The sequence below is a fragment of the Saimiri boliviensis genome, chromosome 17, assembly GCF_048565385.1.
Source record: "Saimiri boliviensis isolate mSaiBol1 chromosome 17, mSaiBol1.pri, whole genome shotgun sequence".
NCBI classification, from domain to species: domain Eukaryota; kingdom Metazoa; phylum Chordata; class Mammalia; order Primates; family Cebidae; genus Saimiri; species Saimiri boliviensis.
In genome coordinates, this window is record NC_133465.1 from 20715893 (window position 1) to 20740622 (window position 24730).

The 24730-nt window shown below is 53.6% G+C and overlaps 1 protein-coding gene across 1 annotated transcript in view; it reads right to left on the reverse strand.

The window, feature by feature from the left end:
- NXN (nucleoredoxin) overlaps positions 1–24730 on the reverse strand; it is a 164337-nt gene that overhangs the window by 6999 nt on the left and 132608 nt on the right. Inside the window, exons 3-6 of the mRNA XM_039476541.2 lie at positions 23560–23693; positions 22287–22387; positions 19640–19746; positions 1247–1426 (exon numbers count right to left, since the gene is read on the reverse strand). Coding sequence (XP_039332475.1) covers positions 1247–1426; positions 19640–19746; positions 22287–22387; positions 23560–23693 — 522 coding nt within the window. The remainder of the gene's footprint in view (positions 1–1246; positions 1427–19639; positions 19747–22286; positions 22388–23559; positions 23694–24730) is intronic.

Here is a 24730-nt window from a genome sequence, read left to right on the forward strand (position 1 = left end):
GGAGACGGACCTCCCCTCCAACACCAATCCTGCTTCCGGCAGGTGCAGGTGCGTCTGCACACGTCCCAGCAGCAAAGCTCACACACAGCGCTCTCCCCGCGTCCCAGCAGCGAAGCTCGCACACAGCGCTCTCCTGCACCAGGCTCACCCGAGGAACCCACCCAGTGAGCAGCGCTACTGCCCGATGCCCAGTCCTTTCCCCTGGATTCCTCACAAACGCCCGGGGAAGCTGAGCATCCTCAAGCCAGGACCTGAGGCCCTGCTAGAGTTTCTCTCAGTCACAGAATGAGAAGCCAGGACCTCAGACCTCCGGCTTCCCAGTGAAAATGGTGGAAAAAACTGGTAGTGACGGGGTGAGGGATCTGGTCTTCTCAGAGGCTGTTTAGTTTTGACGGAATCTTGCTCTGTCGCCCAGGCTGGAGTGCAATGGCGAGATCTTGGCTCACTGCAGCCTTCGCCTCCCAGGTTCAAGTGATTCTCCTGCCTCCTGAGTAACTGGGATTATAAGCACCCACCACTACACTTGACTAATTTTTTTATATTTTTAGTAGAGACGGGGTTTCACCATGTTGGCCAGGCTAGTCTTGAACCCCTGACGTCAGGTCATCCTCCTGCCTCGGCCTCCCAAAGTGCTGGGATTACAGGCATGAGGCACTGCACCCAGCATCGTACAGTAATTTTGAGTTGCTGGAGGGAGAAGTCCAAGGCAGAGGCCAGGTCTTGCAAAAGGAATGAGGGTCATCCCACCACACTACTGGGAGCCTGGCATGGACACTCCTGGCCAGGCTGGGCCATTACCCGCTAAGAACACATTGGGTGAGATGGGAGACTGGGAGGTGCCATCGAGGAAGAAGGAGCCGGGAGGGAGCGGCTCATCAGAGCACAGAGGATCAGCAGCCACAGCCACGGGGAGCCTCAGCCAGAGGGGTCCAGCCCTCTGCAGCTGCTGTGTGTTCAGCCTCTTTCCAACAATGGGTCTGTGCATGGGGCCCCGAGGGCATCCTCTACACCTGACCTGTTCTCCCCAGCTGGCAGCTGGGGAGCAGCTAGGAGGGCAAGTGCACCCGCAGCTCCCACAGGGGCCGCCATGAATAAATCACTGGGGCCAAAAGCAAGGCTCCCGGAGAGACAAAGGCCCAGCCGTACTGCTCCTCACAGAGACAAGCTGCAGGGACAGGCTCCTCCCAAGCAATGCCCCTCCTGCCCCACCCCCCGCCCAGGTCCCCACACCCTGGGAGCTTCATACCTACAAAGAGGACGAGGCAGGGACCCTCGTTGAGCTGGGCAGCGTTGGAGTCGGAGAGCTCCAGCACGGGCTTGGGGTGCCAGGGGAACTCGCGGCAGTCTTCGTCGTTCAGCACCTCCACCCGCCCCTGCCGCGTGATCACCTCGCCCTGTGGATCCAGCACGATGAGCGTGGGGATGCCTGCAAGGGAGAGAGGGTGTGTGGCTGCTGGCCTCGGCGAGGCGGGCCCTGCCTGGCAGGAGGAGTGGGTCTGTGGGGATGCCTTTGAGGGAGGGAGGGTGCGAGGCCGTTGGCCTGGGGGAGGCAGGCCCTGCCTGGCAGGAGGGGCAGGTCCAGCCCAGGGTCCCACCTACAGCAGTGGAGCACATGGAAGATCCGGGACAGGCTCACAATGAAGAGTCCAGGTCTACAGTCACAAAGCCTGGGGAGAATCCTGGTCTGGCCAGGGGCAGCCATGGCACTCCCTCAGGTCTGCCTGTCACCCGTCACCTTTGCCTTTCGGGGCCTCAGGAGCCTCAGCTGCGACCTGATAAATGTGCTGTAGTTTCTACCTTACTCCATTACTGAAAGATCAGTGACTTCACCCGTTTAAAGAACTTACATAGTTTGGGAGGCTGAGGTGAGCGGATCATTTGAGGTCAGGAGTTTGAGACCAGCTTGGTCAACAGGTTCAACAAGCCAGGCTGGTGAAACCCCATCTCTACTAAAAATACAAATGTTAGCCAGGTGTGGTGGCACATGCCTGTAATGCCAGCTACTTGGGAGGCTGACGCAGGAGAATTGCTTGAACCCAGGAAGTGGAGATTGTAGTGAGCCAAGATGACACAACTACACCCTAGCCTGGGTGACAGAGCAAGACTCTGTCTCAAAAAAAAATAAATAATAAAGAAGGCCGGGCGCGGTGGCTCAAGCCTGTAATCCCAGCACTTTGGGAGGCCGAGGCGGGTGGATCACGAGGTCAAGAGATCGAGACCATCCTGGTCAACATGGTGAAACCCCGTCTCTACTAAAAATACAAAACAGCTGGGCATGGTGGCACATGCCTGTAATCCCAGCTACTCAGGAGGCTGAGGCAGGAGAATTGCCTGAACCCGGGAGGCGGAGGTTGCGGTGAGCCAAGATCGCGCCATTGCACTCCAGCCTGGGTAACAAGGGCGAAACTCCGTCTCAAAAAATAAATAAATAAATAAATAAATAAATAATAAAGAACCTAGCACAGGGTCTTGTCACATCAGAGGAACTGATCACTGCCAGCCTCCTAGAGAGACCCCAAAGGCACAGGAGACCGTCCCTAGCGGCAGGGGCTCAAAGCTGGAACAGAGGTGGAGCAGCGACCATGCAGTGGACCTGCTACGGCCACATGGGAGCACAAAGTCACCAAGGAGAGGAGTCCTTGGCCGGCCATGGTGAGCGCAGGGTCAGTGCAAGGAAGAGACTGAGGCTGCCGCACAGGAGACTCAGAGGCGGCGGCTGGCTGACTGCAGCCCCCGCCGTGTGCACCCCAGCTCTCCTCGCTCCCCTCCCCAGGGCTGGGGAAGAAGAGTCACAGAAAGCTTGCCTGCAAGCCACACGTAACCCCAACCAAAAAGCCTTCAATAAAAACTCAGAGAAAACCCTGTGGTCACAGCTGCAGGTGACTTTTCCACCTCCCACCTCCCTGCTTTTTCTACCCTACTCCCTATAGCTTCTCCTCCAGCATGATGACACCCACAACCACAGCCCACAGAGGCAGCCTCAGCCTCAGCCTTCAGGCACCTCTGTCTCTCCACTGGCAGCCGCTCCCCACCCAGCCCCCAGCACATTCCAGACGCCTCTCCTCTCGGGCTGCCCGAGTGAAAGCCAGAGCAATTTAGTATTTACAGATTCCAAGGCATTCGATCAGCAATTTGCTCCACTGACATTTTCCTTTACATGGCCCTGGTGTTTCATACCCTACTGCAGCAACCGTCACAGCGGGCGCGCGGCAGGGCTGCCTTTGAGAGGAGTCAACGTGTCCATTACGTTCATACCTTGGAGATGAAGGTGGCTGTGTTGGGGGCGGGTCCTCAAGGATGGTCACTGCTCCTACATTACACACGCACATGCAGCTGGCTCTCCCCGGGGCTTTTCAGAAACGCTCAGGGCCAGACAACACACACACGCACACATACACGTTGCCCAAACATCACACACACACGCACATGCAGCTGGCTCTCCCCGGGGCTTTTCAGAAACGCTCAGGGCCAGACAACACACACACGCACCCCCCCACACATGCACACTCTGCCCCAACATCACACACACACGCACATGCAGCTGGCTCTCTCCGGAGCTTTTCAGAAATGTTCAGTGCTGGACAACACACACACACACACACACACACACACACACACACACACAGAGCTGGCTTTCCCCAGGGCTTTTCAGATATGCTCATTGCCAAACAATACACACACACACACACACACACACACACCCCCCGCCCCATCACTCACACACTGCCCCATCACACACATACACATATGGACACACGCACACTGCCCCATCATGCACGCACTTCATCACACACATACACATGCACACACTCTGCCCGACATCACGCATACACTGCTCCATCACACACACGTGCACACACACTGCCCCATCACGCACGCACGCACACACCGCCCCGTCACACACACACTGCCCCATCACATACACTGCCCCATCATGCACACACGCACATGCACTGCCCCATCACTCACACACGCATGCACACACACTGCCCCATCACACACACACACATGCACACACTGCCCCATCACACATGCACGTGCACATGCACTGCCCCATCACACACACATGCACACACACTGCCCCATCACACACGCATGCACACACACTGCCCCATCACACACATGCGCACACACACTGCTCCATCACTCACATGCACACACATACTGCCCCATCACACACACGCATGCACACACACTGCCCCATCACACACATACACGCACACACACTGCCCCATCACACACGCATGCACACACATTGCCCCATCACACGCATGCACACACACTGCCCCATCACATGCACACACACACTGCCCCACCACTCACACACACATACTGCCCCATCATGCATGCAGTATCCCATCAGTCATGCATGCACACACACACTGCCCCAACATCACGCATGCACTGCTCCATCACACATAACACGAATGCACACACACTGCCCCATGATGCACTCACTGCCCCATCACACACACACATGCATGCACACACTGCCCCAACACACACATGCATGCACATGCTGCCCCACCATCACATGTGCACTGCCCAATCACACACACACACTGCCCCATCACACACGCACTGCCCTATCACACACACACTGCCCCATCATACACACACATGCACACACACATACACTGCCCTATCTCACACACACACACACGCACACACACACACACACACTGCCCCAACATCACGCGTGCACTGCCCTATCACACAGGCATGCACACACACACTGCCCCATCACTCACATGCACACACACATACACATTGCCCCATCATGCACACACCACCCCATCACACACACACAGAGGCATGCACACACGCACTGCCCCATCACTCACACGTGCACACACACACATTGCCCCATCACGCACGCAGGACCCCATCACACACACACTGCCCCATCACGCACGTACTACCCCATCACAGACACACGCATGCACACACACACTACCCCATCACACTCATGCACACAGTGCCCCATCACACACACGCACACACACACTGCCCCAACATCACGTACGCACTGCCCCATCACACACACACTGCCCCATGACTCACGTGCACACACACACTACCCCATCACGCACGCACTGCTCCATCACACACACACATGCGCACACACACTGCCCCGTCACACACGCATGCACACACACACTGCCCCATCACACACACACATACACACTGCCCCGTCACACACGCATGCACACACACACTGCCCCATCACGCACGCATGCACGCAGCCGGCTCTCCCGCAGCTTCCGGATGCCCAGTGCTGACAGTGCTCCTAAGGAGTCGCGTGTCTGCCGCAGCACGGGAGCCCCGGGCATTTCCAGCCCGGTCCTCGTGGCTGCTTGTTCTCTCCCGGAGGCCGTGGCCCACCACGTGTCCACTCCTGAGGCTCCGGGGCTGGTCTCGAGCGGCAGCACAAAGGGAACCGGGCCCGGCCTGCCACAGGCCCAGCTGGCCGCAAAAGGCACCTCCGCTTCACCACACGCCCATCTCAAAACCCCTGTGGCAAGGTCTCCTTCTCAGAGCTGCGGTGCTTCTGCAGTCATGTGATCAAGAGCACTGCGGTGACTCAGCCCCTGCTGCCGCGACGAGGCCCAGCACAGGCCTGCGGGTGCCCTGCGTGGGAGGCCTAGTGGGTACATGGAGAAGCAGCAGCCGCGGAGGTCGGGGAAGGGAGGAGGAAAAGCAGCCCCCTGTCCCCTGTCCAGATCAGCGCTGGGGGGCTCTCCGAGGGCCTCCTCTACCCACTTCAGGGCCATGGGCTCTCCCAGGGTCTCCACCCATTTCCGGCTCAGCGCCGCGGGCTCTCCCAGAGCCTCCTCTAAGGGGCCTTTCTCATGACTGTGGCTGCAGCCTCTTTCAAATCGGTGCCTGTGGGGCCCAGGACAGCAAGGCAAGGACACAGAGGCCCCACCTGGCTGCTGAGGAGCACTCGGCAGCTTCCCCCAGGAACGATGCCCCTGGGGATCACATCTGAGCGCCTAAGACAACAAGCTGTGCAGAGACGGGCGGGATGGGGCCCTGTGACTGTCGGCTTAAGCAGAAACCAACCTGGTAATTATCACAGGCAGACCTGAACCCAAGGAAGCCCCTCGTTTCCGGCACCTGCACGGGGGAACATCAGTATCTGCGGTGCCAGGCTCCCCCCATCACCTGCATGGGGGAACCATCTGTATTTGCGGTGCCAGGCTCCCCCCATCACCTGCACGGGGGAACCGTCCGTGTCTGCGGTACCAGGCTCTGCCCCATCAGCTGATCCTCACTTGCTTGGCCTAGAGCCCGACATGTGCACATCCCTCCTCTCTCCACAGATGAACCAGGGGCAAGAAAAAGGAACTGGCTTCTGCTCTTTCTACCAGGTCATCGACACCGCTGGGGCTCTCCCAGCACCTGGGGTGGGGACTGTCTGAACCAGGGCAGGGAAGCCCTGTACCTGAAGCTTTCTGCACACCCATCTCCCTCCGCTCTTGGGGGAGAAGGCTGAGAGGACAGTCACCGCTTCCCTTTCTCCCCCTTCACACACTCCCTGTTTCCCCAGCAAACTTCTAAAGCATGCCTCTACACTGCTGCTTTGCCTGAACTGTTTCCCTGTGTGGGTGGCTGGGATGCCTGGGGGAAGTACAGCGGGAATTCTAAGGAAGATCCAGGCAAGTCAATTCTCTCTTTTTTTTTTTTTGAGATGGAGACTCTGAGATGGGGCACTGTCACCCAGGCTGGAGTGCAATGGAGAGATCTCAAATCACTGTACCCCCGCACTTCCCAGGTTCAAGTGATTCTCCCATGTCAGCCTCCGGGGTAGCTGGGGTTACAGGCAAGTGCCACCAAGCCCAGCTAATTTTTAAATTTTTTTGTAGAGATGTGGTTTCCCTATGTTGAGCAGGCTGGTTTCAAACTCCTGGCCTCAAGCGATCTGCCAGCTTCAGCCTCCCCAAGTGCTGGAGTTACAGGCCTGAGCCACTGCATCTGGCCTCACCTTTCAAGTCTCATTTCCACAGCTGCCTGATGGAGATAATGAGAGTTTCCTATCCGACTTGGTTACTGTGAGGAATAAACAAGGTATTAAAGTACTTTTCTTTTCTTTTTTGAGATGGAGTCTCGCTCTGTCCCTCAGGCTGCAGTGCAGTGGTGCAATCTTGGCGCACTGCAACCTCTGCCTCCTGGGTTCAAGTGATTCTCCTGCCTCAGCCTGCCGAGTAGCTGGGTTAAGGTGCCCAACACCACAGCCAAATAATTTTTTCTATTTTTAGTAGAGACAGGGTTTAACCGTGTTGTCCAGGCTTGTCTCAAACTCCCAACCTCAGGTGATCCACCCACCTCGGCCTCCCGAAGTGCTGGGATTATAGGCATGAGCCACCATGCCCAGCCAATATAAAATACTTTTTAGCAGAGGGCTTGGTATATTGAAAGTATTTCATAAGTATTGGCTGTTATTATGAATCAGCTTTTTTTTTTTTTTAAAGACAGAGTCTCACTCTGTTGCCAGGCTGGAGTACAGTGGCGCAATCTCAACTCACTGCAACCTCTGCCTCCCGGGTTCAACCAATTCTCTTGCTTCAGCCTCCCAAGTAGCTGGGACTACAGGCGCCTGCCACCATGCCCCGCTAACTTTTGCATTTTTTGGTAGAGACAGGTTTCGCCATGTTGGCCAAGCTGGTCTCAAACTCCTGACCTCAAGTGATCGGCCTGCCTCGGCCTCCCAAAGTGCTGGGATGACAGGTGTGAGACACTGTGCTTTATAGTTTTTTTTTTTTTTAAACTATATAGTTTTTTAATCAGCCCTAAATGATTATTTGGCTCATGAGAAGGCAGAGGTATGGAAAACTGGGAGCGTGCTCTAGTGAGATCCACAGAGGACTCCGTGCTGGGGGGAAGAAGTTAGCAAAAGAAACAGAAAGCAGAGATGTGGCCGAGACCTCAGTGAGAGTCCCAGCCACAGTGTGATGTCGGCCAAGGGTAGGCTTGGTGCACTCTTGCTGCCACCATCCCAAGCTACACCTGTGGGCTTGGGACATGTACTCTAAGTTCCTGGAGAGGGCTTGGCCTCGAGACCCCTGCTCTTCGACGTGAGTGGGGCCTAAAGACCCCTTTCACCATCTCCCACAAAACATACAAAAGAGCCAACTCCAAACACTCTTATTCTCCAAGGAGGAGCCTAGGTGTATGAATTTAAAGCAATCTCAAGGCCAGGTGCGCCGAGACCGTCCGATGGTTTAGTAACTTTTCCACTGCCAGTGAGACAGGGGGTTCTGAAGGAGGTCGGGGCTGGGGCAAAGAAGCTGAAGGGGTCCAGGACCCTGGGAGGCTGGGAGGAGTGGGTAGGGCTATGACCCAGCCTTCTCTGTATCTCGGTGGCACCATGATCTGAGGCAGCCAGGAGGAATTCCCCAAAGATTACCGGGAGCTGGGAATAGAAATGGAAGGAAAAGCAGGTATTGGAACAGAAAAGCTGGTGAGGATGCACCAGCAGGCAAAATACTACGTGATCATGGAAAAGGTCATTACGAAGACCATAGCACCATTGCAAGGAAATGCTTGCACTGCACTGTTTAGTGACAGCTGCAGGGCGCACAGTGCTGTGTGCACATGACAAGTCTGTTTGAGTCCAGATGCATGTGGGCAGGAACCAAAAGGGACTCAGAAAAGCAGCAACAGTTGTGCTGCTGAGGCAGGAAGGTGGGTGACGGCGCGACAGCTATGTCTGGATACGTTTTCTCAAACGGTATCAGATTTAGCAAGTGAACTCAGAGGTAAATCAGATCGGAAGAGCCATGGGGGTGAGGCGGGGATGACAGTCATAAGTCAGCCAACGCCTGGGTCTGCCTCTCGGATCCTCCGCTCCTGCGTCCTCCTGGATCCCCAGAAACACTTCCCTGGTTAGAGAGTTAAGGAAAGAAGCCAGGTGTGGTGGCTCACGCCTGTAATCTCAGCACATTGGGAGGCCAAGGCGAGTGGATCACGAGGTCAGGAGTTTGAGACCACCCTGGCCAACATGGTGAAACTCTGTCTCTACTAAAAATAAATTAGCCGGGCATGGGGCGGGTGCCTGTAATCCCAGTTACTTGGGAAACTGAGGCAGGAGAATTGCTGGAACCCGGGAAGCAGAGGTTGCAGTGAGCTGAGATCACACCACTGCACTCCAGCGTGGACAACAGAGTGAGACTCTGTCTCGAAAAAGAAAGAAAAACAAACAAACAAAAAAAAAAACCCAACAAAAACCAGACAGTTGAGGAAATTCCTTTCCTTAAAGGTTTCCTTTCTAAGGAAAGCAGCCCAGCTGGCAGTGTGACGAAGCTCAGATAAATTCCGGGGCAGCCAAGGGGACAGTCACGGCAACACTCTCCAGCAACAGCCTGTGCCTGTCAGCAGTCGGGCAGACACGCGAAGCGGGGCACGGTCTTACGATAAAGCACTTTTCAGCACTGAAAAGAAATGAGTTCCATGTAAATATCAACAGGGATAAATCTTGAAAATATAACATGAAGTGAGTAAAGCCAGTTGCAAAAGATATGTGGCATGTTGGTATTTGAAGTCGGCTCCTAAAAGACACACCAAGCAATGCTGTATGATACTCACAGATTCATTTACACATAGGAAAAACATGAGACTCATCACGATGATGCATGGTAACCTCGTGGCAGTGCTTCCCTCCAGGCTGCGTGAGTGTCCATGTGTGCACATGTATGCACGTGAGTTTGTGTGTGAGAGTGTGTGTGTGCAAGTAACTGTGTATGAGTGTGCATGTGTACACATACACAGAACACATCTACTGAATGACTGCGGAAGCTGTAACCACAAAATCACACAAAAGCTTAGAAATATTCAGAATTCAATCAAAACTAACTGTCCGAGTTTTGTGATGCTATGAAGCTGATGGAAACAGCACAGTTCCTTCAAGTTCAAAGGTATTTAGGTCCAGCCTGGACACATTTAAACCTCCTCAGAGGCCAGGAAAGCAAAATCCCAGCAAGGGACAGTGCTGCCTGGAAAGGTCTCCGGGCTTCTACGACCACAGAGAAGCAGAAATGGCAGCAGTCAAACCAGGGACGGAGCTGGAAGGCTCTGAAGGAGAAACCGCCACCCTCTTGGCGGGTGAGGACACGGAGCCACAAACGGGCCCGAAGGCCGGGTGCGGGGCTCAGCACAACCTGACGCATCCAGAAGACGCTTCCAAATGCTGTCACTGCAACGATATAGTTACTTCCTCAGTAAGTAAGCATCCTTCAAACCTAGGAAGATCTGGAACTCAGTGTAGAAATATGAATCAAACTCGTGCCACTGACGTTTTTGTGTGTCAAGAAGCGTACGCATATTTGGTATTTAACTTCAGTATTTGTTTTTGTTTCAGAAACTATGGTGAGTGGGGCACAGTGGCTCAGGTTTGTCATTTGAGCACTTCGGGAGCCGAGGTGAGCGGATCACCTGAGGTCAGGAGTTCAAGACCAGCCTGGGCAATGTAGACAAACCCTGTCTCTATTGAAAATACAGAAATTAGCCAGACATGGCTACTCGGAAGGCTGAGACAGGAGGATCATTTGAACTCGGGAGGTGGAGGTTGCAGTAAGCCAAGATTGCACCACTGCACTCCAGCCTGGGTGAAAGGGAGAGATTCTGTCTCCAAAAAAAAAAGAGACAGAGAGAGAGAGAGAGAGACAGAGAGAGAGAGACTACAGCTTATCAGAGTAACTGAAGTATGCTGTGATTCCAATTCTAAACCATGTCATTAAGAAATTGATTCACTTCTTTTTTTTTGAGATGGAGTTTCGCTCTTGTTACCCAGGCTGGAGTGCAATGGCACGATCTTGGCTCACCACAACCTCCATCTCCTGGGTTCAGGCAATTCTCCTGCCTCAGCCTCCTGAGTAGCTAGGATTACAGGCACGAGCCACCATGCCCAGCTAATTTTTAGTATTTTTAGTATTGACGGGGTTTCACCAAGTTGACCAGGATGGTCTCGATCTCTTGACCTCGTGATCCACCCGCCTCAGCCTCCCAAAGTGCTGGGATTACAGGCTTGAGCCACCACGCCTGGCTATTTTTTTTTTTTTTTTTTTTTGAGAGAGAGTCTTGCTCTGGCGCTCAGGCTGGAGCACAGTGGTGCGATCGCAGATCACTGCAGCCTTGACCTCCTGGGCTCAGGTGATCCTCCTGCCTCAGCCTCCTGAGTAGCTGGGACCAGAGGTGCATGCTACCATATATAACTTTTTTGGGGGGGTGAGGGATTGAGATGGGGTCTTACTATGTTGCCCAGGCTTGTCTAGAACACCTGGATTCAAGTGATCCTCCCACCTTGGCCTCTCAAAGAGCTGGGATTGCAGCCCCAAGCCACTGTGCCTGGCCTAGACTTGTGATTTTTCAGTTGAAACCTGACCAACAGTACTGCCACATGTAAGAGAACCTAAGAATCGCCATGTTTGTAAACTTAATTTACTGTAGTAGAGTTACTTCAAGACATGGAAATATTTCATGTGCTCTTCAAGAAAGGATTCAAAAAGCTTAACTTTATAAACCTCTTTGGAGAGTTTTGATGTCTACGATAAAGAGAGATGGGCGGTAACTGTCATGGACTGTCTTTTCACGGCCTCCCGCCACTCTGTGTGCTGAAGCCCTGACACCCAGTGCGGCCATATTTGGAGACAGGCCCTGTGAGGAGGTGTCACGTGAAGTCTTAAAGGTGGGGTCCTCGTTGGCGAAGGGCTGACGTCCTTGTGAGGGAAGGCAGAGAGGGATGTGAGCAGTTGCTCCCCCTGACATGTGAGGACACAGTGAGGAGCAGCCACCTGCAAACCCGAAGCGAGCCGCAGCCAGGAACCCACACCTCCCGCACCTTTGTCCTGGATGTCCCAGCCTCTGGAACTGTCAGAAATGTATTTCTGTTGTTTAAGACACTCAGACCGTGCTATTCTGTTACGACAGCCCCAGTGGATTGAAATGGTCACGTAACGGGCAATAAGGTTTTTTAATGGCTAAGAGAGAACTGAGCAAGTTGTGAGGTGGAGAAGCAGCAACTCAGAAAGAGATGGAGACCTGGACGAAGCCAGAGCAAGGCCCAAGAAGAATGAAAACAGAGCCTTAGGAGGCTGAGGCAGGAGGATCACTCAGGCCAGGAGTTCGAGACCAGACTATTCAACACAGTGAGACTCTGTTGCTACAAAGACTTTAAAAATCAGCTGGGTGTGCACCTGGGTGGGGGGGGGGGGAAGCAGAAAGAAAAAAAAAATAGAAAAAAAAATGAGCCAGGCAAGGTGGCTCACGCCTGTAATCCCTGCACGTTGGGAGGCTGAGGCGGGCAGATCACCCGAGGTCAGGAGTTTGAGACCAGCCTGGCCATCTCTACTAAAAATACAAAAATTAGCCAGGCATGGTGGCATGTGCCTGTAATCCCAGGTAGCCGGGAGGCTGAGGCAGGAGGATCACTTGAACCCAGAAGGCAGAGGCTGCAGTGAGCTGAGATTGCTCCGTTACACTCCAGCCTGAGTGACAGAGCAAGACTCCATCTCAAACAAAAAAGGAAAACAGGATGAAGGAGCAGGAGGTGGGAGCTGGAAAAGTGGCCAGTTCCAAGCTGAAGGGAGACCAGAAGAGACGGCAGAGGCAGGAGTGTGGGCGCCACGGAGCCGGGAAGGCCCAGGTGCAGGACTGGGCTGCAGAGGACACTCCCGGCTGGAGCCGAGTTCCTGCCAAATCCCACATTCTTCTCATGGGGCTCGGCTGCCTGGTTGACGCCTGCCTGAGGACAGAGCCTCTCGAGATCCGCTTCTGATCCTCCCGAGGGCTCTGTGAAGTTGGGGACACATGGCTCTGTCATCCCCACACTGCCAAGGGCCTGAGAGGCGGTGCTAAGTGAATGAGGCTCTGGAAACTCCATTCTCTTCTGCCCCAGCTGTGCTCCCTGCTTTCTGGCCATCTGGGCCACACATAGCGGCCACGGCTCCTCCATCTGCAGCATTTACCTGCTGCCAGCTGGAGCAGCTGAAAGAAAAGTTCCCTCTTCTGCTTTCTGAAGCCCAATAGATCGGGCCCTCACAAGTGCCACGGAGCACCGTGAGGCACAGACAGCCAACCCTGAACTGGCTACGCCTTATACAGGCTGTCCTTTGGGGCTGGGTGCGGTGGCTTACGCCTGTAATCCCAGCACTTTGGGAGGCCTAAGCAGGTGGATCACCTGAGGTCAGGAGGTCGAGACCAGCTCGACCAACATGGTGAAACCCTGTCTCTACTGAATACAAAAAATTAGCTCGCTGTGGTGGCAGGTACGTGTAATCCCAGCGACTCGGGAGGCCAAGGCAGGAGAATCACGTGAACCTGGGAGGCAGAGGATGCAGTGAGCCGAGATCGTGCCACTGCACTCCAGTCTGGGCAACAGAGTGAGACTCAGTCTCAAAAAACAAAAACAAAAAACAAACAAAGGCTATCCTTGGTTGTCCTGTAGTTTCAGGCGAACCCCGGCCTGAGCACTGACCACCCAACATGCCAGTGACACACGGTCTTCACATCCAGAAAGGAACTCGAACCTCAGCGAGGAAGCTGCCGCTCCCCTGATGAGGTGGCTCTGGGAAGGAAAACCCCTCCATGCCGAGAGGCCTCCCGGCCCGAAAGAGCAGCAGCAGCTGCATTCTCTGGGACGAGTATCCGTCTTCCAAACCCTAGTCCACGACGACGCGTGCTTAGACCAGCACTGTCTGCTCCTGAAGACATCACCACGTGCCACGCCTCTGTCACTCCCACAGCCCATCTCTGCCTGTCTGCTCAGAGCCAGCACTGGGCCCCCTCACGGCGACTTCCACGCAGCTCAGTACCGAGAGCACTGAACAATGAGCGGGCACTTGAGAGATGGAACCCTGTGTGTTTAAATCCACCCCTTCATTCCAAATGGGATTTGAGGAGGCTTTAAAAATGTGTGATATAATCCAATACAGATGAAACCATCGCCCTGAAGCAAAAACAAGGAAGAAGAGAGTATGAAGGCCAGGTCAAGGTCAGGCATCAGATGCTAAGCTTTGCGGAACTGCTGAAGGTAGCGACTCATTCTTTTTTTCTGAGACAGAATTTCACTCTTGTCGCGTAAGCTGGAGTGCAGTGCTGTGATCTCGGCTCACTGCAACTTCTGCCTCCCAGGTTCAAGTGATTCTCCTGCCCCAGCCTCCGCGGTAGCTGGGATTACAGGCGTGAGCCACCATACCTGGCTAACTTTTGTATTTTTAGTAGAGATGTGGTTTTACCACGTTGGCCAGGCTGGTCTTGAACTCCTGACCTCAGGTGATCCACCCATCTCAGCCTCCCAAAGTGCTGGGATTACAGGTGTGAGCCACACACCCGGCCGGTAGTTGCAAATTCAGCAGTTTTCTAGGGGCTAAAGCAAAGAATTGTGGTTCATAACAAAATTCAAACTATACAAAAGACAAAACCAAAACCAAAAACCTATTGCCTGGCAGGTTTTGAGGTGAGGCACCACGGTCGTGCCTTCAAAGCACTCACAGTCACAACTCACACCCGTGAGTTGCATGACTGGGGCCAGTCTCCACTCCTGACCGGCAGGCTCCGCAAAGGGCAGGGTTGTAAGTGTCTTTATTCAAGATACAAACAACTGACTTTCTTCTGACTTCAAAACCTTAGGGCCTCCAGGTCATCTGTGAGGTGTGTTCCAAGCCAAGTCAAACAGTCACGCTTTGCACATACCTGTATACACACACACACACACACACACACACACACACACACACACACACACACAGAGGCTGGTAGGACGGGTGACAGGCCTGAATGTGACCAAGGGGCTTTGTTAGGGGAGTCAGAGGAAGACACACGTCAGACACCATCACGGGGGTTAGAAAGAACGCAGGAGCGGCCAGGCATGGTGGCTCAAGCCTGTAATCCCAGCACTTTGGGAGGCCGAGGCGGGTGGATCACGAGGTCAAGAGATCGAGATCATCCTGGTCAACATGGTGAAACCCAATCTCTACTAAAAATACAAAAAATCAGCTGGGCATGGTGGCGCGTGCCTGTAATCCCAGCTACTCAGGAGGCTGAGGCAGGAGAATTGCCTGAACCCAGGAGGCGGAGGTTGCGGTGAGCCGAGATCACACCATTGCACTCCAGCCTGGGTAACAAGAGCGAAACTCCGTCTCAAAAAAAAAAAAAAAAAGAAAGAACACAGGAGCATCTCTACTGCTGAAGGATGGGAAATCCGTGGACACAAGAAGAGGTGGGACACAGCTGCTGGTAACAGTGAGGACAGACCTGGGCTCTATGGAGCTGACTAGCATCTCACCTGCAGCCCCTCCCACAGCCTCTAATCACAGCCAAAAACTGACAGGGGGAACATCTGCACTGGCTGCGTGGAACCTCTTCCCGCCATCCAGTTACAATCAGGCAGCCACGTCGCTTTTAAGGAACACAGAGTCATTTCTGGGACGAAGACCGGAACCACATGGATCAGAAGGACAAAGCACAAGCCATGCATTTTTCTTTTTTTTTTTTTTTTTTTTTTTTTTTTTGAGACGGAGTTTCGCTCTTGTTACCCAGGCTGGAGTGCAATGGCGCGATCTCGGCTCACCGCAACCTCCGCCTCCTGGGTTCAGGCAATTCTCCTGCCTCAGCCTCCTGAGTAGCTGGGATTATAGGCACGCACCAACATGCCCAGCTAATTTTTTGTATTTTTAGTAGAGACGGGGTTTCACCATGTTGACCAGGTTGGTCTCGATCTCTCGACCTCGTGATCCACCCGCCTCGGCCTCCCAAAGTGCTGGGATTACAGGCTTGAGCCACCGCGCCCGGCCAAAATGCTAACAACCCGGCAGACCTTGGCTGCCCCTGGCAGAGCCTCCGAGGAAGGAGAGAGCCCTGTGGTTACCAGGCCAGGTGGAATCTGTGATGTCACGGCCTCCTTCCACAAGAAACGCATCGGCCTGGCCTTTGCCCAGGCTGTTCCTTCTGTCGGAACCTTCCCTCCACCATCTGCGTGGTCGTTCCTAGTAGGTTTCCAGACCCACTGGAGCGCAGCGTACTTAGCCTTCCCTGATCTCTCCAATGACGCGGAATCTCACTACCACAGCCCCAGCACGGGCAGCTTTGCATTCAGAGCACTCGCAGTTCAGCTGACGTCCAGCTGTACCATCAGGGTGAGTCTCCACTCCATATCTACAAGCTCCACAAGGGTAGGATGTATCTGTTTTTATTCAAGATTGTGTCCCCAGTCCCAGACAGAATGCAGTCCAGGCATGCAGTCAGCCCTCAGTAAACACGTTCACTCAGTAATGAATGAATAAATGAATTAAGAGACAGAGCTCTCCACACCCACACGCAGTGGGAAATCAGACATCTATTCAGGACCACTGGCTTACGGTCATCCCGATACTTAGCTCAAGAAGCACGGCTCCTACCCCCAGGCACGGCCACCTAAAGTCTCTCTGCAGAAGGCCAGACATGGCCTTCTGAGTATGATACAACCTCTCTGACATCACAAATGCAGAGGGACACATAAGTCAACCCGGCCACCTCCCTGACATCACCCACTGCAGAGAGTCACACAGGAGCACACAGAGACCTCCCTGACATCACCCACTGCAGAGGGTCACATGGGAGCACACAGAGACCTCCCTGACATCACCCACTGCAGAGGACACACAGGAGCACACAGAGACCTCCCTGACATCATCCACTGAAGAGGGACACACAGGAGCACCCGGCCACCTCCCTGACATCACCCACTACAGAGGGACACACAAGAGCACCTGACCACCTCCCTGATATCACCCACTGCAGAGGGTCACACAGGAGCACCCAGCCACCTCTCTGACACCACCCACTACAGAGGGACACACTGGAGCACACAGAGACCTCCCTGACATCACCCACTGCAGAGGGACACACAGGAGCGCCCGGTCACGTCCCTGACATCACCAACTTGGTGCCTTTCCTTCTCGTCTTGTAGGCAATGCCATGTCCCTCAACTTTTGTTTGGAAAGGAAACGGCTTTTATTTTTGCTGTTAGCAGGAGGCAGGGCCCCCCCAGACTGCCCTAGGATTAATGGACGGAGCCAGTCTATTAATATTCAGCCTTGGCATGGCCTGGAGGTTGGCCAGACACGCAGTCTCTCAGCTCCCACTCAGACCCACTGAATCTAAATCTGCATGTTCATGAGATTGCCAGGTGATTCTCATGCGCACTTGGGATTGAGAGGTACCAATCTAAAATTAAATATTAATTCTGTAAAACTTCAGCTCCAAACAAACCCATGTATGTATTCTAAATGGTGAAGAAAAAAGGTCAAAGGGCCTGATGAGGCTGGGCATGGCAGCTCACTCCTGTAATCCCAGCACTTTGGGAGGCTGAGACGGGTGGATCACCTGAGGTCAGGAGGTCAAGACCAGCCTGGCCAACACAGTGAAACCCCATCTCTACTAAAAACATAAAAATTAGCCAGGTATGGTGGCCTGTGCCTATAATCCCAGCTACTCGAGAGGCTGAGGCAGGAGAATTGTTTGAACTTGGGAGGCGGAGGTTGCAGTGAGCCAAGATCGTGCCACTGAACTCCAACCTGAGCAACAGTGCAAGACTCCGTCTCAAAAATAAAAAAAAATAAAAAAAAAAAATAAAAATAGGCTGATGAGTTGCCTGTAGGTGCAGAACTTGTGGGTAAATCCGGATTTATCTTTCTTTCACTCTCTGTAACCCCAGGGGCACTGAGAACTCAATTATTAGCTGAATCTGTCTATGGCTGACAGATACAAAGAAAATGCATCTCAGACTGCCCAGTTAAGCATTTTGCTAATTAAAAAACTTGGCTGGGTGAAGGCTGGGAAGGAGGCATTCACACAATAAAGAATAAAAACACAGTCTGTCTCATTAACAATCATTATTTCGGGACGGACGCAGCAGCTCAAGCCTGTCATCCCAGCACTTTGGGAGGCTGAGGCTGGTGGATCACTTGAGCCCAGGAGTTCAAGACCAGCCTGGGCCACACAGCAAAACCCATCTCTACTAAAAATAAAAAACATCAGAAGGGCGTGGTGGTGTGCACCTGTAATCCCAGCTATTTGGGAGGCTGAGGTGAGAGGATGGCTTGAACCTGGGAGGCAGAGGCTGCAGTGAGCAGAGATCGCACCACTGTACTCCAGCCTGGATGACACAGTGAGACCCTGACTTAAAAATACACATATAGGCCAGGCACGGTGGATCACGCCTGTAATCCTAGCACTTTGAGAGGCCAAGGCGGGTGGATCATGAGGTCAGAAGTTCAAGACCAGCCTGACCAACATGGTGAAATCTTATCTCTACTAAAAATATAAAAGTTAGGCAGGCATCTATAACCCCAGCTAATCCGGAGGCTGAGGCAGAAGAATTGCTTGAACCCAGGCAGCAGAGGTAGCGGTGAGCCGAGACTGCACCACTGCACTCCAGCCTGGGCGATAGAGTGAGACCCTGTCTCAAAAAAAAAAAAAAAGAAAAAAAATATATATATATATATAATTTCTGAAAAACACCATGATTAGTACTCTAAGTCCTGGTTTACAACACTCTCAGGAAACTAATTTTCTCACCTAGAAGGTGATACCCATTCAGCCCACACTATTATGCCTCTTTACATACATTACCTACACATGCTCCCAACAATTATCTGAGCAAAGCCTTCCCATCCCCACTTTGCAGAAGAGAAAACTGAAACCCAATGACTCTGAGTGATGAAACTGAGGATCACTCTCAAGTCTTTCACAGTAAACCTTCGGGATAAGATTTTGGTGAAGTCATTTGAGAGGCTGTGCTCCATGTCCCAGTCATATTAGAACCCACCATGCCAGCAGTGAGAAGCAGCTGTTGTACTAAGACACTATTTCTTCTTCTTCTTATTTTATTTCTGTTGCCCAGGCTGGAGTGCAATAGTGCCATCTTGGCTCACTGCAACCTCTGTCTTGCGGGTTCAAACAATTCTCCTGCCTCAGCCTCCCCAGTAACTGGGATCACAAGTATGCGCCACCACACCTGGCTGACCTTTCTATTTTTAGTAGAGATGGGGTTTTGCCATGTTGGCCAGGCTGTTCTCAAACTCCTGACTCAGGTGATCTGCCTGCCTTGGCCTCCCAAAGTGCTGGGATTACAGGCGTGAGCCACCACAACCAGCCCCACAATACTTATGTTTAAAAAGTGGCTTAGGCCGGGCGCGGTGGCTCAAGCCTGTAATCCCAGCACTTTGGGAGGCCGAGGCGGGTGGATCACGAGGTCAAGAGATCGAGACCATCCTGGTCAACTTGGTGAAACCCCATCTCTACTAAAAATACAAAAAATTAGCTGGGCATGGTGGCGCGTGCCTGTAATCCCAGCTACTCAGGAGGCTGAGGCAGGAGAATTGCCTGAACCCGGGAGGCGGAGGTTGCGGTGAGCCGAGATCGCGCCATTGCACTCCAGCCTGGGTAACAAGAGCGAAACTCCGTCTCAGAGAAAAAAAAAAAAAAAAAAAAAAAAAAAAAGTGGCTTAGAATTCACACCGTGACAATTCTAAGATGTTGAGGACGATGCACATTATACTCATGGAAATAATGACGTCCTTCTTAAAGGAAAGCCAGAGGTGCGGTGAGCCTGGGGAGCAGGTGTCCAGGAGCCGCACGGAGCCAGGGCTGGAGCACCTACCTTGGATTCCGTAGAGCCGGTTGAGGCGCGACCGCCGAGCCTCGTCAGTGTAGGGGACAGCCAGCCAGGGCATCTCACTGAAGTACTGTTTGAAGGACTCCTCCGACCTACAGAGAGACACATGTGGCAGGCAGGGCTCTTATGATCATCCCGCCTGCACCACCGCCGAATCCTCCCCACCTGGACCACCGCTGAGTCCTCCCACCTGCACCACCGCTGAGTCCTCCCCTCCCGGACCACTGCTGAGTCCTCCCCTCCCAGACCACCACTGAGTCCTCCCCACCTGGACCACCGCTGAGTCCTCCCACCTGCACCACCGCTGAGTCCTCCCCTCCCGGACCACTGCTGAGTCCTCCCCTCCCAGACCACCGCTGAGTCCTCCCCGCCTGGACCACCGCTGAGTCCTCCCATCTGGACCACCGCTGAGTCCTCCCCACTGCACCAGCGCTGAGTCCTTCCGCCACACCACTGCTGAGTCTTCCCGCCACACCACCGCTGAGTCCTCCCACCTGACCCACCGCTGAGTCCTCCCGCCTGCACCACCCCTGAGTCCTCCCACCTTGCCCGAGTTCTGCCCAGGGTTTCTGCAGACGTTGGAGTTTCCAACCCCTATGCTTCTCAGACACCAGGCTACGGGGGTGTGTTCTTCCACGTGTGCTGGTGTCCACCCAGAAGCAAATGCCTCTGCACAGCAGGTGGGTCCTCTCACTAAGAAGCCAGGCCACTTCACAGCTCCCATCCCAGCAATTTAACTCATGTCTAGCTTTCCATTTCTCAACACAGACACTGGGGAGTTTCGATGTACACAGGCACTGTATACCCATGAGAGTTCTAGTTTGTGCATGAAACAGCGACTTACACGGGTCCACAAATTTAAGAACCTATGATTCTTTTTTTTTTTTTTTTTTTTTTTTTTTTGAGACGGAGTTTCGCTCTCGTTACCCAGGCTGGAGTGCAATGGCGCGATCTCAGCTCACCGCAACCTCCGCCTCCTGGGTTCAGGCAATTCTCCTGCCTCAGCCTCCTAAGTAGCTGGGATTACAGGCACGCGCCACCACGCCCAGCTAGTTTTTTGTATTTTTAGTAGAGACGGGGTTTCACTATGTTGACCAGGATGGTCTCGATCTCTCGACCTCGTGATCCACCCGCCTCAGCCTCCCAAAGTGCTGGGATTACAGGCTTGAGCCACCGCGCCCGGCTTAAGAACCTATGATTCTACAGGTAAAAAGCCCTCAGAAAGACACACCCAAGTGGCAGAAGGTGGATGGGGATTCCTTGGGGCTGGGGTTTATGGGTAGAGACTGACCCATGGAACCTACACAGTGACAAAAATGTTCTGTATCTTATCTGTGATGGTGGTGATTACATGCGCACGTACATTACTCAACTGTAAACCTAAAAGGCATGCATTTTATAACATAAATTATGCTTCAATAAAGTTGAAGCTTAAAGCTTTCAAAAATGATTGTGGCCAGGTATGATGGCTCATGCCTGTAATCCCATCACTTTGGGAGGTCAGGGTGGGCGGATTACATAAGCCCTGGAGCTCAAGACCAGTCAGGAAACATGGCAAAACCCCATCTCTACTAAAAATACAAAAATCAGCCAGGTGTGGTGGTGTGTGTCTATAGTCCCAGCTGCTCGGGAGGTTGAGGTGGGAGGATCACTTGAACGCGGGAAGCGGAGGTTGCAGTGACCTGAGATTGCACCACTGCACTCCAGCCTGGGTGACAGAGAGAGAGACTCAGTCTCAAAAAAACTGACAGCCGCACCTGGCACAGCTTCAGGCTGAGATGGGAGCCGCGGCACGGCAGAGCGGGACTGCGGGCCGACAGCGCGCCCAGGATGGCGTGGACATGGCAGATGGAACAAGAGCAAAGTGCCCTCCGTGTGCCAGCACCTCAGTCCTGCTGTGAACAGGAACGTAAGTGGCAGAGGCGGCAGGTGACTCCATCCATACTGGGAGGAGGTTTTGAGATGCAGGAAGCTTGCTAGTAAGAGAGGCCTTAGCGAGGGGGACCCGACTTACTCCAGGAAGAATGTCCGCCCTTCCTGTTTTGTGGTTCCTTATTTGTGTGCATTCAAACAGCACTGCACACAGTGCGTGGCCAGAGCTAAGAAAACAGCCACCCAAGACAGGTGTCCGGTTACGTCAGTCTCCGGCTCCTTCCCACCTTCCCCCTTCCTTGTCTTTTCACCACAATCTGCAAAGCTGAGCAAATCAGAAGATGCGTCCTAATCTCAAACAATCCAGGCCTGAATGGGGACATACTCCAGGATTTATGACAAGAGGTTCTCAGCCAGGAGCAGAGGCTCACATCATCTATCAGCACTTTGGGAGGCCAAGGCGGGTGGATCATGAGGTCAGGAGTTCAAGACCAGCCTGGCCAGCATAGCGAAACCATGTCTCTACTAAAAACTACAAAAATTAGCCGGGCATGGTGGTGGGCGCCTGTAATCCCAGCTACTAGGGAGGCTGAGGCAGGAGAACTGCTTGCACCCGGGAGGTGGATGATGCAGTGAGCCGAGATCATGCCACTGCACTCCAGCCTGGTGACAGAGTGACACTCCATCTCAAAACCAAAAAAAAAGATGTCAGCCACCCACAGAAAAGGGGCCCGGCGAGGTTTGTCACCACGCGACTGACCTGTCTGCACTAACAAAGATGATCTCGAAGTTCTGGCCGGCCTCCTTGATCTTCCGGTAGGATTCCACCAGCACCCGAGTGAGGCTTCGGCAGGGCGGACACTGAAAGGCAGGACGGTGAGACCCGCTGTGACGACCCTTCTCCATGTCCCACCACTCACCATCGGAGGCCAGAGGAGCAGGATGAATGGGATCGGGACAGCAACATCCCGTTCACGAGAGGGGTGGACGTGAGACGTGCTATCCGGGGGCTGAGGCAGGAAGATGGCTCGAGCCTCAGCGTATGAGGCCGGCCTGGGCAACAGAGAAAGACCTAGTCTCTTGAATGAATGAAAGTGAATGATGAGACAAAAATAAACTTGCCTCTCTTAAAGGTGAGCATCCAGCACAAGCGTGCACACTGTCCCTGTGCAGTGTGAGCAGGCAGCGGGCAGCATGGACTCACCCGCATGGATTAAAAGGAATATCCAGGCCGGGCGTGGCAGCCCACACCTGTAACCCCAGCCCTTTGGGAAGCCGAGGTGGGGGGATCACTTGAGGTCAGGAGTTCGAGACCAGCCTAGCCAACATGGTAAAACCCTGTCTCTACTAAAAATGCAAAAATTAGCAGGGCTTGGCAGTATGTGCCTATCGTCCTAGCTCCTTGAAAGGCTGAGGCTGGAGAATCACTTGAACCCGGGACGTGGAGGGTGCAGTGAGCCAAGATTACACCACTGCACTCCAGCCTGGGTAATAAAGCGAGACACTGTCTCAAAAAAAAAAGAAGAGGGCCGGGCACAGTGGCTCATGTCTGTAATCCCAGCACTTTGGGAGGCCAAGGCAGGCGGGTTCCATACCAGCCTGGGTCAGGGTTCCATACCAGCCTGGCCAACATGGTAAAACCCCATCTCTACTAAAAATACAAAATTGCCTGGGTGTGGCAGCACATGCCTGTAATGCCAGCTACTCGGGAGGCTGAGGCAGGAGAATCGCTTGAACCCAGGAGGTGGAGGATGCAGTGAGCCAAGATCACACCACTGCACTCCAGCCTGGGCGACAGAGCGAGACCCTGTCTCAGGCAAAAAAAAAAAATAGACTATTTTATAGACCCATCCAAAGAATTCATTTATTGCTGCTTTTTTCATTCACAATCGTATTGCCAAGCAGGCCTCGGGCACAGGAGAAGCTGGAAACTCCTGCCTGGCCATCTCACTCCCAGAGACCAGCCACAGCCGGGCTTGCTGGCCACCTCACCGCTTCCTTCTGTCCGAAAGAAAGGGGGGCCAAACACTCACCCAGTGTGCCGAGAAGTAGACGCCCACGTGGGAGCCCTCCAGGCTGCTGCTCTCCAGGGACTGCCCGCTACTTCTCAGCAAGGGCCCAGCGATGACCTCCCTGAATGGTTTAGGGCCCCAGGGGAACTCCAGACCTGAAACGGAAAACAGACGGTGAGCGGTTACGACTCTCCGTGATGGCCTAGGACCCAGGAGGCCTCAGTGCAGCAGGCATGATGACATTGTCACGTGGAATTTGTTCACATGTCCACAGGCTCTGCAGCTGACACAGGAATCAAAGGGGAACCACCACCTGCCCTCCAGGCAACGCTTCCCAAACCCAGATGGTCACTGTCTTCTGGGGGCTTCTGAGAAGTCCGCATGCCCAGGTCACATCCTGAGGTTGGAGAGTTAGGGGCAACGCAGCGATGTCTGTGCAAAACCAAACAGGCTCTGCAGTCACTCTGATGGCGAGCTCGGTGTAGACACTGCCCCAGGGTCCACCTGATACCCAGGACTGTGGATTCAATCCCAGCTATCCCATCTCGGTAGTCCCCAGCTGGGGGATTTTAAAATGCAAGGGTACTGGGCCACAACCTGAGATTCTGATTCAATGGCTCTTGACAGGGCTGAGGGAACCAAGTGAGAATTTAAGTCTAATAAAAGAAAAGAGTAAAGCCCACCCAGCCCAGATGCTCCATGTTCTGACGGCAGCTAAGCTCCAGGTGGAGAGACTGAATAACACGCCCCCGACTCAACTCAACACTGTTTTCTTACCGCATGGTCCAGGGACCACTGCAAGGAGAGCACAGGCTGGCTGAACACGCAGGTGGTCAGGTCTCTCGGAAATAAGCAGAATCCACCACCCTCTGGAGGTTGGGCTCAGGAGTCCACACCCGGCCAGGCTCCCCGGCTGCCCCCATAATTCCAGCACTTGGGAGGCCGAGGCGGGTGGATTGCTTGTGCCGAAAACTTTGAGACCAGCCTGGGCAGCCTAGGGTGACCCCGTCTTACAAATCATGAAAACCCAGCTGATGTGGTGGTACACACCTGTAGTCCCAGTCACGTAGGAGGATCAGGTGAGCTTGGGAGGTCCAGGCTGCAGTGAACTGTGATCACACCACAGCACTCGGCCCAGGAGAGACAGAGACAGTCTCCAAACAAAGGAAAAGGTTCGTGTTTGCTTCCACCA